General features: G+C 42.3%; 1 protein-coding gene across 1 annotated transcript in view; it reads left to right on the top strand.

Annotated features, from left to right (window-relative positions):
* The window catches only part of LOC149448718 (serine/threonine-protein kinase N1-like), a 128,194-nt gene that overhangs the window by 28,901 nt on the left and 86,648 nt on the right, over positions 1-12,645 (top strand). The window contains exons 2-3 of the mRNA XM_089651777.1: positions 444-828; positions 11,320-11,459. Coding sequence (XP_089507903.1) covers positions 444-828; positions 11,320-11,459 — 525 coding nt within the window. The remainder of the gene's footprint in view (positions 1-443; positions 829-11,319; positions 11,460-12,645) is intronic.

Genomic DNA, 12,645 nt, shown 5'->3' with positions numbered 1-12,645 from the left:
TGTGATAGTCAGGAGCAGGAGAATTTATTTTGGAATTTTCTTTGGTGGTAAGTTATGGTAGAAACAAGAAATATACAGATAAATAAAAAAAATATTTTTTCTTTTAATATGTTGGGCCAGTTTTTCTTTGATAATAAAAAAAAAAATCAGGAGACATTTATTACTATTCAGGACCAAATGAAAGCCCAATTTGTCCTGAAAAATAAAACAAGGTATAATCCCTCTGGCTGCAAAAAGTAGTTGTGATGATATGTACGGTTTTACTAACACATGGCAAAGTTGCAAAATTGTGCTTAGGCATTAACATTTGTTTTATCTTTAGGCGCGAAGGGGTTAATAATAAATAACTATAACACATGATAAAAAAGATGCCTTAATAATCAGTCCATTTTTATGGTTAATGCACCTTGCATGCTTGATAACCCAATTTATTTTCACCACAGATCCATGTTTGCAAGAGAGAGGAAGGGACAGGTGAAGAGGTGAGAGTGGCCTGGAACAGCGAAGAGATGGAGAAAGAAGAGAAGAGCATTGTTGGTGCTCAGACTGAGGAGCTGCAGGGTTTGGATGGAGGAGACTTACAAGGGGTGGATGGTGACAAAGGAGAAACGCCAGGGCTGGAAAATGAGAGAGAACGCCTGCGAAGAGAGATCTGTAGGGAACTGAAGATAAAGGAAGGGGCAGAGAAGCTTCGCAAGGCCACCACAGAGCGTAAGAACCTGGGACATGTAGAGACTATGCTGAGGACATGTGAGCGAAGGCTTGACAATTTAAGACAAGAGCTGGAAGAACTTGAAACCTGCCCAACATCCCCAGGACCTAATTCAGGTACTTACCTCTAGGCATTTAGGTATACCTCTCACATTTGAAAATCTTTTAAAATGACTATAGCAATAATGAATGTAGCATGTACCTAAAAATGTCTTCTCCGTCATTCTGAGACCTTAAATCCAAAACTCTCCTATGGAAACTGCAACATGTACAGTAAATGTGATATTGAAGAATTGTACTCCTCCATCACACGTCTTGTATTTTCCTTTTGGCCAGGGTGCCCATTATAATAATGGGTGAGGGAGGCAGTAAGTGAACCCTTGAAACTGCAGGGTCTGCTTATTAATAAGAGTGCACCCTGGGATTCATTGTTCTCAATGTTCTTGAGAAAACTCTTTAAGGCACTGAGACTAGCCAGAGGTAAAGATCTATTGCCCTTTGAGTGGCCTCTATTTCTTTGGTGGTCAGGACTGAGAAGCTAAGAAGGCCTCCTCCATTGTCAAATTTAATTATACAACAATGCATCATGAGTTTACACCTATCACTGTTTAACACCCTAGTACACATCCCAAACAACTTCAGCCCAATAGTTCCAGATATCTATGCACTAACACCTTAGGGTTTCAACACCAAACAATACCAAGCCCTTAAAGTGTATCTAAACCCAACAGCAAAATATTACCATATTGCAGCTTAACATTCCCTAGATATGATGGCTGCATTAGTTTCCCTTTTATTTCAGGCTTTTTTCTTTTTATTGTCCTCTGTTTATCCTGCTAGTAACACACTTTCTCTCCCATGGTGCAACACTCGCTCACAGAACAGTGTCTATGGAGGAGTAGAATTGTCACCCTATGCTAAAACATGTTATACTACATTACATCGAGTTTATATAGCGCCAAAGGGTTTGCTCAGCGCTGTACAATAGAGGGGGGGGGGGGGACAATACATGAAACAGTACAGCAACAACAAACAGCACACGAGGGGTTAGAGGGCCCTACTCTTTCGAGCTTACAATTTACTACAGAACTCCTTCTTCTCTCATCTCCATTACACAAGGAGGTGGTGATCTGTAGTTCACAGAGTTTACTGCAGCACAAGCAGAGTGTACATTAGGAGCTCACTGGATTTCTGACAGGATCAACTGGGTTTTTTTTTTAATTTATTGAACAGATATAACAAAACTCATCCAGTAGTATTTGTCTTTCGGTAGGTAATGGCCTACTGGGATAATTGTTTAATTATTTGCACACATGTTAAAATCTGCATTTTTTGCTAGAAATGACTGTAATCTCCCCAAAAGTATATATTTTTTAAAGCAGTGACCCTGAAGAATAAAATGGTAGTAGTTGCAATTTTTTATGTTGAACAATATTTACGCAATCATTTACTAAGCGCATATTTTTGGGAAAAAATACACTAAAGTGAATTTTAGGGCAAAGAAACACATTATAATACCCATTATTTGGTAAAATATAAATTATTGGATTGCATTGAGTAAGTAGATACCAAACATGTCAAGTGTTAAAATTGTACACGCCTGCAGAATCGCAAAATACTGTGGTACCCATAGGCGACACTATAAAAGCCTTTACAGGTTATCACTTTAGAGTTAGCCCCGATACACACCACTACACTGCATTCCTGTTCAATTCACATTCGATTCAATGCAGTGCAATTAGAGCCCATTCATTTTGAATGGGCTCACATCGCACCACATAGCACCATTAACATGCAGGCACCTTTTTTTTGAACCACAATGCAAACAGATCGAACGATTGTTTTGTACCAAGTGATCTGTTGCAGGCAAATGCGCAGTGTTTGTGATCTGCGTTTGGGGTGTAGTTAACTTTGTACTTACGATTGCAATGCGGTGTGGGAAACACTCTGGGATCGCTGCTCTTCCCGCACCGCATATATGCAAACCTAGGCTTGACTATGATTATAGCTATAGAATTATTGTTCCCACTCCGATGTTCTTGAAGATGCCTTATGTGCAGCACAGTTGATGTTTACATACACATTCTCACCCTACATTGGGCTTTGTATGGGGTGTATGCCCTGCAAAAGTGATTGGGCAGCCTGGTCACTTTCATCACAAAGCCCTTCGCCAGCTACAGCAGCAACAGCTAAACTTGAAAAAGTTCCTTTAATGTTGTGGGTTCTGCCTGTCTGCTTGCTGTCTCCTTCCACAACATTTTTTCCTGCATGCTTTGCAGCTTTTCTCCTGTTTACTTTCAATTTCTAAGGACTACATATCCCATGGTACCTTGCTGTCTGCATGCAGCGATTCCTGTACTGACTCCACCCCCTTAAACTCCTCCTCTCAGCCCCTCTGTAGTTCAGAAGGTGGGCTCTGTGAAATGTGTGACACAGCCTACTATGTGTCACTGCATTAAATGAAGTAAATTTGTGGGGATCTTCACAAAGTACGTTTACAAACTTTAACCACTTGCCTACAGGGCACTTATACCCCCTTCCTGCCCAGGCCAATTTCCAGCTTTCAGCACTGTCACACTTTGAATGACAATTGCGCCGTCATGCAACACTGTACCCATATGAAATTTTTATCATTTTTTTGTGACAGATAGAGCTTTATTTTGGTGGCATTTAATCACCTCTGGGATTTTATTTTGTTCTTAAACAAACCAAAAACCACTGAAAAGTTTTAAAAAAAAAGTTTTTTCTTTGTTTTTGTTATAAAGTTTTGTGAATAAGTGATTTTTCTCCTTCACTGATGTGGGCTAATGAGGCTGCAGTGATTGGCGCTGATAGGCTGCACTAATGGACACTGATAGGTGACACTGATGGGCACTGATGAGGAGGCACTGGTAGGTGGCACTGATGGGCATTGACAGGCATCACTGATAGGCACTGAAAGGCAGCACTCATATATGGCACTGATAGGCGGCACTGACTGGCACTGATAGGCGGCACTGATAGACAGCACTGATGCACACTGATAGGCGGCACTGACTGGCACTGATGGGTGACACTGAAAGGCAGCTCAGATGGGCACTGATATGTGGCACTGATGTGCACGGGTAGGCACTGATATGTGGCATTGATACACAGATCATCAGGGCACACTTATCAGCGTGACAGCTCGTGAGGAGAGAAATGCCGATAACCGGCATGTCCCTATTTACATGTGATCAGCGGTGATTGGACACAGCTGATCACATGACCGAGCCGATATCTTCGGCTCTTTCCATTGATCGGTGATCCGCTGTGTCCGAGGGACACAGCGCACCGCCGATCGCCACACTGCGCGCTCCCGGAGCCGCCCATGCGCGGTTAGAATGGGAGGACATCATATGACGTCCTCCCAGAACAAGAGAACCACCTTGCGCCAGTCATTGTACTATATGGCGGGCGGGAGGTGGGTAAGCACATTCAGATTAACTACTAGGGGACTGCTCACAGTACATATACTGTGGCAAGGCGGCCCCTCTGTATATAAACGGGATCCTGCATTTCCAGGTGGGGGGCAAGCATGAGGCGCGTGACTGCCCTATCCACGCCGCTGATCACGGCCCAGGGTGTCAGTCACCGGGCCCCGGCCAGTGATTACCCACTGGAGCCCGGTGATTACCGGTGATCACTGACAGGGAGGCTGCATTGTCCTCCCTGTCAGTTTGGGCACACTGATCGGGATGGCTGAGCACAGCCATCCCTGTCAGTGTGCTTACAGTGAAGCACACCCGCCCCCTAATAAAATACTCCCATCACACAGTTAACCCTTTGATTGCCTCCAAATGTTAACCCCTTCCTCCCCAGTGCCATTAGTACAGTGTCAGTGCTTTTTTTTAGCACTGATCACTGTATTGGTGTCACTGGGCAAGTCAGCCCCCCCCCAATGTCAGAATGTCTGCCGCAGTCCCGCAGTACTGCCATAAGTCCCTGATCACCGCCATAAGTCGCTGATTGCTGCCATTATGGGGGTATCACATGTGAGAGACATTTTGGCATTCTAGCCAAGTACAGGACCTCAAAATCCAATAAGCACCTTCAGGCTTTTAAAGGGCTTTATATACTCATTACACTTCCTGACTACCTATCACAGTTTCGGAGGCCCTGAAATGCCATGATAGCACCAAAACCCCCCAAATGACCCCTTTTTGGAAAGTAAACACCCCAAGGAATTTGATAAGAAGCATGGCGGGTATTTTGCAGCTCTCGTTTGTTGCCACAAGTTTTTGGAAAATGAAGAAAGAAAACAAAAACATATCCTGGCATTTCAGGGCCTCCGAAACTGTGATAGGTAGCGAGGAAGTGAAATGAGGAAGTTACGCACCTTCAGGCTTTCAAAGTGGTCATTGGATTTCAGGCTCCTGTATGTGGCTAGGCTCCCAAAAAGTCTCACACATGTGGTATCTCCATACTCAGTAGAAGTAGCAGAATGTATTTTGGGGTGTAATTCCACATATACCAATGGCTTGTGCGAGAAATATATAATTTAAATGACAACTGTGTGTAAAAAAAAATGTTTTTGTCATTTTCCAAAAACTTGCGGAAAAAAAAAAATCTTCTATGGACTCAATAATTTCCGAAAAGGGGTCATTTGGGGGTATTTGTACTGTCCTGGAATTTTAGCACCTCAAGAAAAGTGATAGGCAGTCAGAAAGTAAGAGCTGTGTAAATTCCATTAACTATACCATAGTAACATGTAGCAGAATATATTTTGGCCTAAATTTATGACTAACTTTGAGTTTACTATATATTTTTTATAGCCGAAAGTAAAAAATATAATTTTTCTTCCAAATTTTTGACCTTTTTTTGTTTATAGCACAAAAAATAAAAAGCGCACAGGTGATTAAATACCACCGAAAGAAAGCTCTATTTGTGTGAAAAAAGGATGTAAATTTTGTTTAGGTGCAGCATTGCATGATCGCGCAAATATCAGTTGAAATAGTGCAGCGCCGAATAGCAAAAAGAGGCCTGGTCATTAAGGGGGGTAAATCCTCTGGAGGGCAAGTGGTTAATAAGAGTAGGTTATTAGCAGGGCTGAGAAAAGGGGAGGGCAGGAGGGGCGGCTGACCTGAGCACTGTGGTATCATGTGAGATGGGGTGGAGCTGCGAGGAGATTGGGGGAGAGGATTTGTGTTGGGAGGGGTAATTTGGGGGTCAGCAGGGGGGAAGAATTGTTCTAGGAGGGTTTATTTGGAGGGGATGGTGCTAGGAGTGGTGATTTGAGTTGGGATGGGGGAAGAGGATTTGTGCTAGGAGGGGGGATTTGGGGTTTTTTTGCTACAAGAGGTGACATGGTAGAAGGGGGATTTATATTTACGGGATAAGCATGCAGATTAGTATTCAGGTTTTTTTTGGGGGGGGGGACTGGTTAGTAGATTAAATAATTGAAATACAATGTGGAAATGAATGTACAATGTTGCGTTTTGCTTATAAATGATACACTAACAGAAAGGGAGCAGATAGTTGAGGTTTATTGGTTGGGTTTACATCCGCTTTAAACAAAGTCTCAGATACAGGGGACTACCTCTGTCTGTGTCCATTTCAAACCCTGCAAACATTATTGCCTAATGTACCCATGTGACTGTTGTGGTTTCCTTCCATCTCACAATAACTTGAAACCTTATTACCGCTTGCCAGTAGTGCCTCCCTCTACATTTATCCTGAATTATCAAGGTTCATATACACTGCTTTGTGCTAATTCTCTTTTTTTTGTTTTACTATTATATTTCTATTTTGATGATTTCTATTTACAGTCTACAGGACTGCCTCCTTATCCCCCACAGCTGTCTCTGTGTTCTATGGTTGTTTCCTCTCTCTGCCCCACTCTGTTATCTTCTATGTTTGGTTTCCTTATTGCCTTCTTGTCCACTCTACATTAGACCTTGCTGCTGCTTTTCCAGGTCCATCACTCTCAGATCTCTTCCCCAACCGCCTCTTCTCATCAAGGTCTCTGCCCCCTCCTTTCCCTGCTTTCCATTTTTCCAGTCTCGGCTGAAGATGCTGGAAGTTCAATCTACTAATCTACTTATCTACTAAAGAGTGAAGTAAGGTTAAGTAAAGTGGCTCAGGTTTAGTAAAGTGTAACATGAAGAGCCTAGTTACACTTCTGTGTCGTAGTCACGTGCACATTATCACATGCACTTCTGCAATGTGCAGGGAAGCATGTAACATGCATTAGTGTGCTGTGGTGTCATTAATGCTCCATTCACATTTGGCGTTATGGGATTCTGCCCAAGATCTCTAATCACACTTCAATTGCAAAATGCATGTTAAGGTACCATTCATTTTTAATGGCACAGAAAATGCAGTGCAGCTTTGGTGCGATAAATTGCGCAGTAATCATGGCAAACCGTAATGTGTGTAGCTTGTCAACCTAAAAGGAGCAAAAGCTTCTTTTTGGCAAAAAGCTTCATGCATTGTGGTTTGCCTTGCTATTGCCACGTGATTTATGCACAATAACCATGGCAAAACCGCACCACATTTTCCATTCCATTGAAAATGAATGGCACCCGAACATGCATTTTGCGATTGCAGTGCAATTTGAGATCTCGGGCAGAATCACTGTGATTCTGCCCACAATCCTAAAATGCCTAGAGATGGTTTGCAGTTAAATGGAAGGGGGTCTGCTGTGCTGGGGGAGAGGTTTATGGGACGGCTGGAGGAGTATTTAAACTAGGATCGAGGGGGAGGGAGAATTAGATTATGAGCAGACAGATCAGACAGTGGTCAGTACTTATTGGTGAGTGGGATGAGAAAGATGGGGGGAAGGCTATGGCAGGTGATAAGAAGGTTCCCTTGTTACAAACAACCATTGGAATTGGTACCATTTGTACGAAAATAAAAAACATGCAACATACGTGTGCAAAAGGTGTCAATGCATTAAAGTGTTTGTTCACCAATGCTAGAAGTCTGCCAAGCAAAATAGGAGAGTCGGAAGTTTGGTGCACGAAGAGAACTATGATATAATTGGTATTGCTGAATCTTGGCTTCATTCTTCACATGACTGGGCCATTAATATTCCTGGCTATGTTCTCTTTCGGAAAGACAGAGTAAATAGGAAAGGTGGTGGTGTCTCTCTATGTGAGAAGTGATCTCAGAGCGAGTGTGAAAGAGGACCTAGTTGATGGAGAGTGTGATGAGGCTGAAGTATGATGGGTGGAACTGCACATGGGGGTGCGTACTACAAAGGTAATCATTGGAGTTGGTCATAGGCCTCCCAGTGTTAATGAGGAGGTGGAAACTCAGCTCCTTGCACAGACTGAAAGGGCTGCAAGGGCTGGGACAGTGATAATAATGGAGAATTTTAACTACCCAGAAATTGACTGGAGTAATGGCACTGCAGCAACAGTTAAAATGTATAAATCTACTATAGGACAATTTTATGGTACAGGTCATAGAGCCCCCAACTAGGAATGATGCTCTGCTGGACCTGGTAATTTCAAACCATGTAAAGCTTATTACGAATGTCCATATAAAAGAACATCTGGGTAGCAGTGATCATAACATGATTTAATTTATTGATAGCTGTAAACCACAAGCACACTTAGACTGGGAGGGAATATTGGCATAGATGAACACAACACAGAAATGGGAGTTCTTCAAAAAGACTGTGTGTGAACACACTGCAAATTATATTCCCATGGGCAACAAGTTTAAAAGGCTAAAAATCAAACCTATGTGGCTTACAGTCAAAGTTAAAAATTACAAAGAATATAACAGAATATGTAAAAAGGAAATCAAGGCCACAAAAATTAAAAATGAACGACAGATTGCAAAATATAGTAGGACAAACCCCCAAAATTCTTCAAATATGTTATTAGTAAAAACGTCCGGTCAGAGCATGTAGGCCTTTTACGAAATAATCTAGAGTGGGTGACTGGAAAAAAAGAGAAGGCAAATTTATTAAATACCTTCTTTAGCTCTGTGTATACAAAGGAGCATGGGGGAGCTCTTGTCCATAATGGGATTGGTATTGACACAGCCCCAGATGATCCACATTGGCTCACAACTGATATGATCCAAAAATATTTAGACAGAATAAAGGTGAATAAAGCACCTGGACTGGATGGCATACATGCATGGGTCCTTAAAGAATTGAGCTCTGTCATTTCAAAGTCATTGTTTCTAATTTTTAGGGACTCTTTAATGATTGGCATAGTACCACTGGATTAGCGTAAGCCCAATGTGGTGCTAATATTTAAAAAGGGGTTAAAAACTTTACTGAGTAATTATAGACCGGTTAGTTTATCTTTTATAGTTCGGAAGATGCTGGATAGTTTAATAAAAGACCACATAGATGAGTTCTTGGTTTAAAAAAATATTTTACGCAACAGACAGCATAGATTGAGGAAAAACAGAAGTTGTCAAACAAATCTGATTTCTTTTTTTGAGGAGGTGAGCAAACGCGTTTGACACAGTTCCCCACACACGACTAATGTGTAAGATAAAGTCTACAGGCTTGGAAAAATCCATATGTAAATGAATAGAAAACTGGCTAAAAGATGGTATTTAGAGAATAGTGATTAATGATTCATACTCTGAATGGTCTAGGGTTGTCAGTGGTGTACCCCAAGGTTCAGTGTTGGGACCCTTACTTTTTAATATATTTATAAACGATATAGGGTCTGAGATTATAAATCCCATTTCAGTCTTTGCAGATGACACCAAGCTGTGCTGTGGAATAACGTCCTCACAGGATGTCTCCAACTTACAAGCCGACCTCAATGCACTGTTTAATTGGGCAACTATGTGGCAAATGAGGTTTAATGTTAATAAATGTAAGGTTCTGCACTTGGGGGCTAAGAATATGCATGCATCATACATACTAGGGGGGAGTACAACTGGGGGAATCAATGGTGGAGAAGGATCTGGGGGTTCTGGTAGATCACAAGTTTAATAATGGCATCCAATGCCAAGCTGCGGTTTCTAAAGCGAGCAAAATCCTCTCTTGTATTAAAAGAGGTATAGACTCCAGAGAGAGATATCATATTACCCCGGTACAAATCATTAGTAAGACCTCATCTGGAATATGCAGTTCAGTTTTGAGCACCAATTCACAAAAAGAACATTGGGGAACTGGAGAAAGTACAGAGAAAGGCAACCAATCTGATAAGAGGTATGGAGGAGCTCAGCTCCCATTTCAGTCTTTGCAGATGACAACAAGCTGTGCAGTGGAATAACGTCCTTACAGGATGTCTCAATTTACAAGCCGACCTCAATGCACTGTTTAGCCACTTGCCAAACGCGCTATAGCCGAATGATGGCTACAGCGTGGTTGTCAGTATGACATCCTCCCAGAATGCGCCCTCCCGCACGCCCTCAGCGGCATACACCCGGCGCTGTCTGTGATTGCTGTGTCCTACAGACACAGCTGATCACACGATGAGGTAAAAGGCCAATCACAGAGGATCACCGAGTAAATACAGTTGCTGTCACATCATGAGGAAAGTACTGCCGATAACCGGCAACTGTCACAGAGGACATCTGCACTGATCTTCAGAGCACTGATGAGTAGTGCCCTGCTGATCAGTGTCCAGTGGTTCCACCCAGCAGTGCCACCCATCAGTGCCCAGCAATACCACCCCTCAGTGCCCAGCAGTGCCACCCCTCAGTGCTGCCCACCAGTGCCACCCAACAGTTACACCCATCAGTGCCATCACTCAATGCCACCAGTCAGTGCCACCAATCAGTGCCACCAGTTAGCACCGCCCATCAGTGCCACCTATCAGTGCCCATCAGTTGTGCCTATCATTGCCACCTATCAGTTCCCATCATTGCTGCATATCAGTGCAGCATCATCAGTGCCTCCTCATCAATGCACACTATTGCCGCCTCATCAGTGCCACCTCATCAGTGCAGCCTATCAGTGCCCATCAGTGCTGCATAGCCGTGCCACCTCATCAGTGCCCATCAGTGCTTTCTATCAGTGCAGCCTCTTCAACGCACATTAGTGAAGGAGAAAAATTACCTGTGTGCAAAATTTTATAATAGAAACAAAGAAAAACCTTTTTTTCCAAATTTTTTAATCTTTCTTTGTTTATAGTGCAAAAAATAAAACACCCAGCGGCAAATAAATACCACCAAAAGAAAGCTTTATTTGTGTGAAAAAAATGATAAAAAGTTCATATGGGTACATTGTTGCATGACCACGCAATTGTCATTCAAAGTGTGAGAGCGTTGAAAGCTGAAAATTGGCCGGGGCACGAAGGGGGGTAAAAGTGTCCAGTAGGTAAGTGGTTAATTGGACAACTATGTGGCAAAAGAGGTTTAATGTTAATAAATGTAAAGTTATCTTTTGTCTTTTTTAAGCCAGACTAACCATGTAACTACAGTATGTAACTATGTTCCCATTATAAAATATCTACTTGACCAAGAGATTTATAGCATGTTGGAAAGTCTTTGCGATTGACCAGTGATCGATTCCTTTTCTGTAGGGCAAAGCTAATTATGACCACTTCATCTGTAGGTCAGTGAACTATAGTATATTGGATCCCAATGGATGCAGTAGGTTGCTGCATTGTGTACATTATCTAAAATAATCTCTAATGTGCTCTTCCCACCTTGTCCTTTCTTTAGGTAATAGTCTCCCGTCTGAATTAACATGCCTGTCCCAGAATCCCCGGGTGTTAAAATTAGAACGTCTGCTGGACATCGAGATGAGAGTCCGACAGGGAGCAGAAAATATGATCCAAATGTATAGTAATGGTTCCGTGAAGGTGAGTCTTTATAACAAATATATGAAGTTCCCTCAAACCAGTCTATTTGTTCAACATTACATACTGTAAAACAGAAATTAGTCTTTTATCTGCTATAAACACTTATGTAAAATTGGCTTTGCATATTGCAGCTATAAAGTTGCATTTGCAGTAAAGACAGGCCACCAACCAATCTTGCTAAAAATCCCCTTAGATTAAAAAAAATTGTCAATATAGCTGTGGTACAATTTGTCTGCACTTGTGGGTCACCCATTATTGTTTCAGGTTCCTAGCAGTGCTAGAATAAGGCAAAAAAAACCAGTCCTGGCATACCTGTCCACATTTATGTACATAACTAAACTTTGCTAAACTTATTGTATCCCAGCATTGAATTATACAGAAGGCAACCTAGGCAGGAGCCTTGGGTCTGGGTGATGTACAGGGGGCCCAGCTTCAACGATAAAGCTCCTCCTAACTAGGGGGATAACACTACCAGCCAAAGCTGTGCACCTTCCTGTCACTTCAAGAAGAGGTTTCAGAGAGGGATCCAGAACAAAAGGGAGCCCGAAAATATCTTAGCGACTCCTAAGGGGGTAGTGCTACATGTCTTATGGGGCAAAGCCAGAACAGACAACCCCAATGGGGTGACTTCTCTGGGACTATTGCAATCCTTCTCAATGTCAGTCCAAGGAATGTGTGGGGAAAGAGGGCAAACCTGCTACCTTACTCAGGGCCCCATTCTCCTTTAACCCATTCCTAATTTTAATGATTTTGATATCACTGTTATAATTTGTAGTATTTAGGCCATTTTGTTGTTTTATGAACAAAAGGTGACATGAGCTTGAGCAACCACCGGAAGTATCCATCAGCCCACAACCTAGCCATGCACTGATAAGATATCAACTGGTTCCTGAACAACTGTCACCTATGTCGGCACCCTCCCGAATGACATCTTCAACTGAAAAATCGAATGAGCTAGGCAGAGGAGTGTCAGACAAACAGCAGCTGCATTCAATCTGTATCTGTATCTTGACATCCACCAGCTATCAGAATACAATAGCCACAGCAGAAGATTCATCTATCTGTGCTGTATAGTGTGGATGGAGGAATTTTACATTTTCTTAGTTCAGCCTGCATAAGAAAATAAAAAAAAACTATACTTAGGAGGCCATAGATGGACTAAAAATCAGTACGTTCAGCAAGGACT

Source organism: Staurois parvus, unplaced genomic scaffold (genome assembly GCF_062004578.1).
Source record: "Staurois parvus isolate SC_StPar_1 unplaced genomic scaffold, SC_StPar_1.0 ptg000662l, whole genome shotgun sequence".
Classification (NCBI taxonomy): Eukaryota; Metazoa; Chordata; class Amphibia; order Anura; family Ranidae; genus Staurois; species Staurois parvus.
Note: the sequence above shows the minus strand (reverse complement) of the source record. Positions and strands in the feature narration are given on the sequence as shown.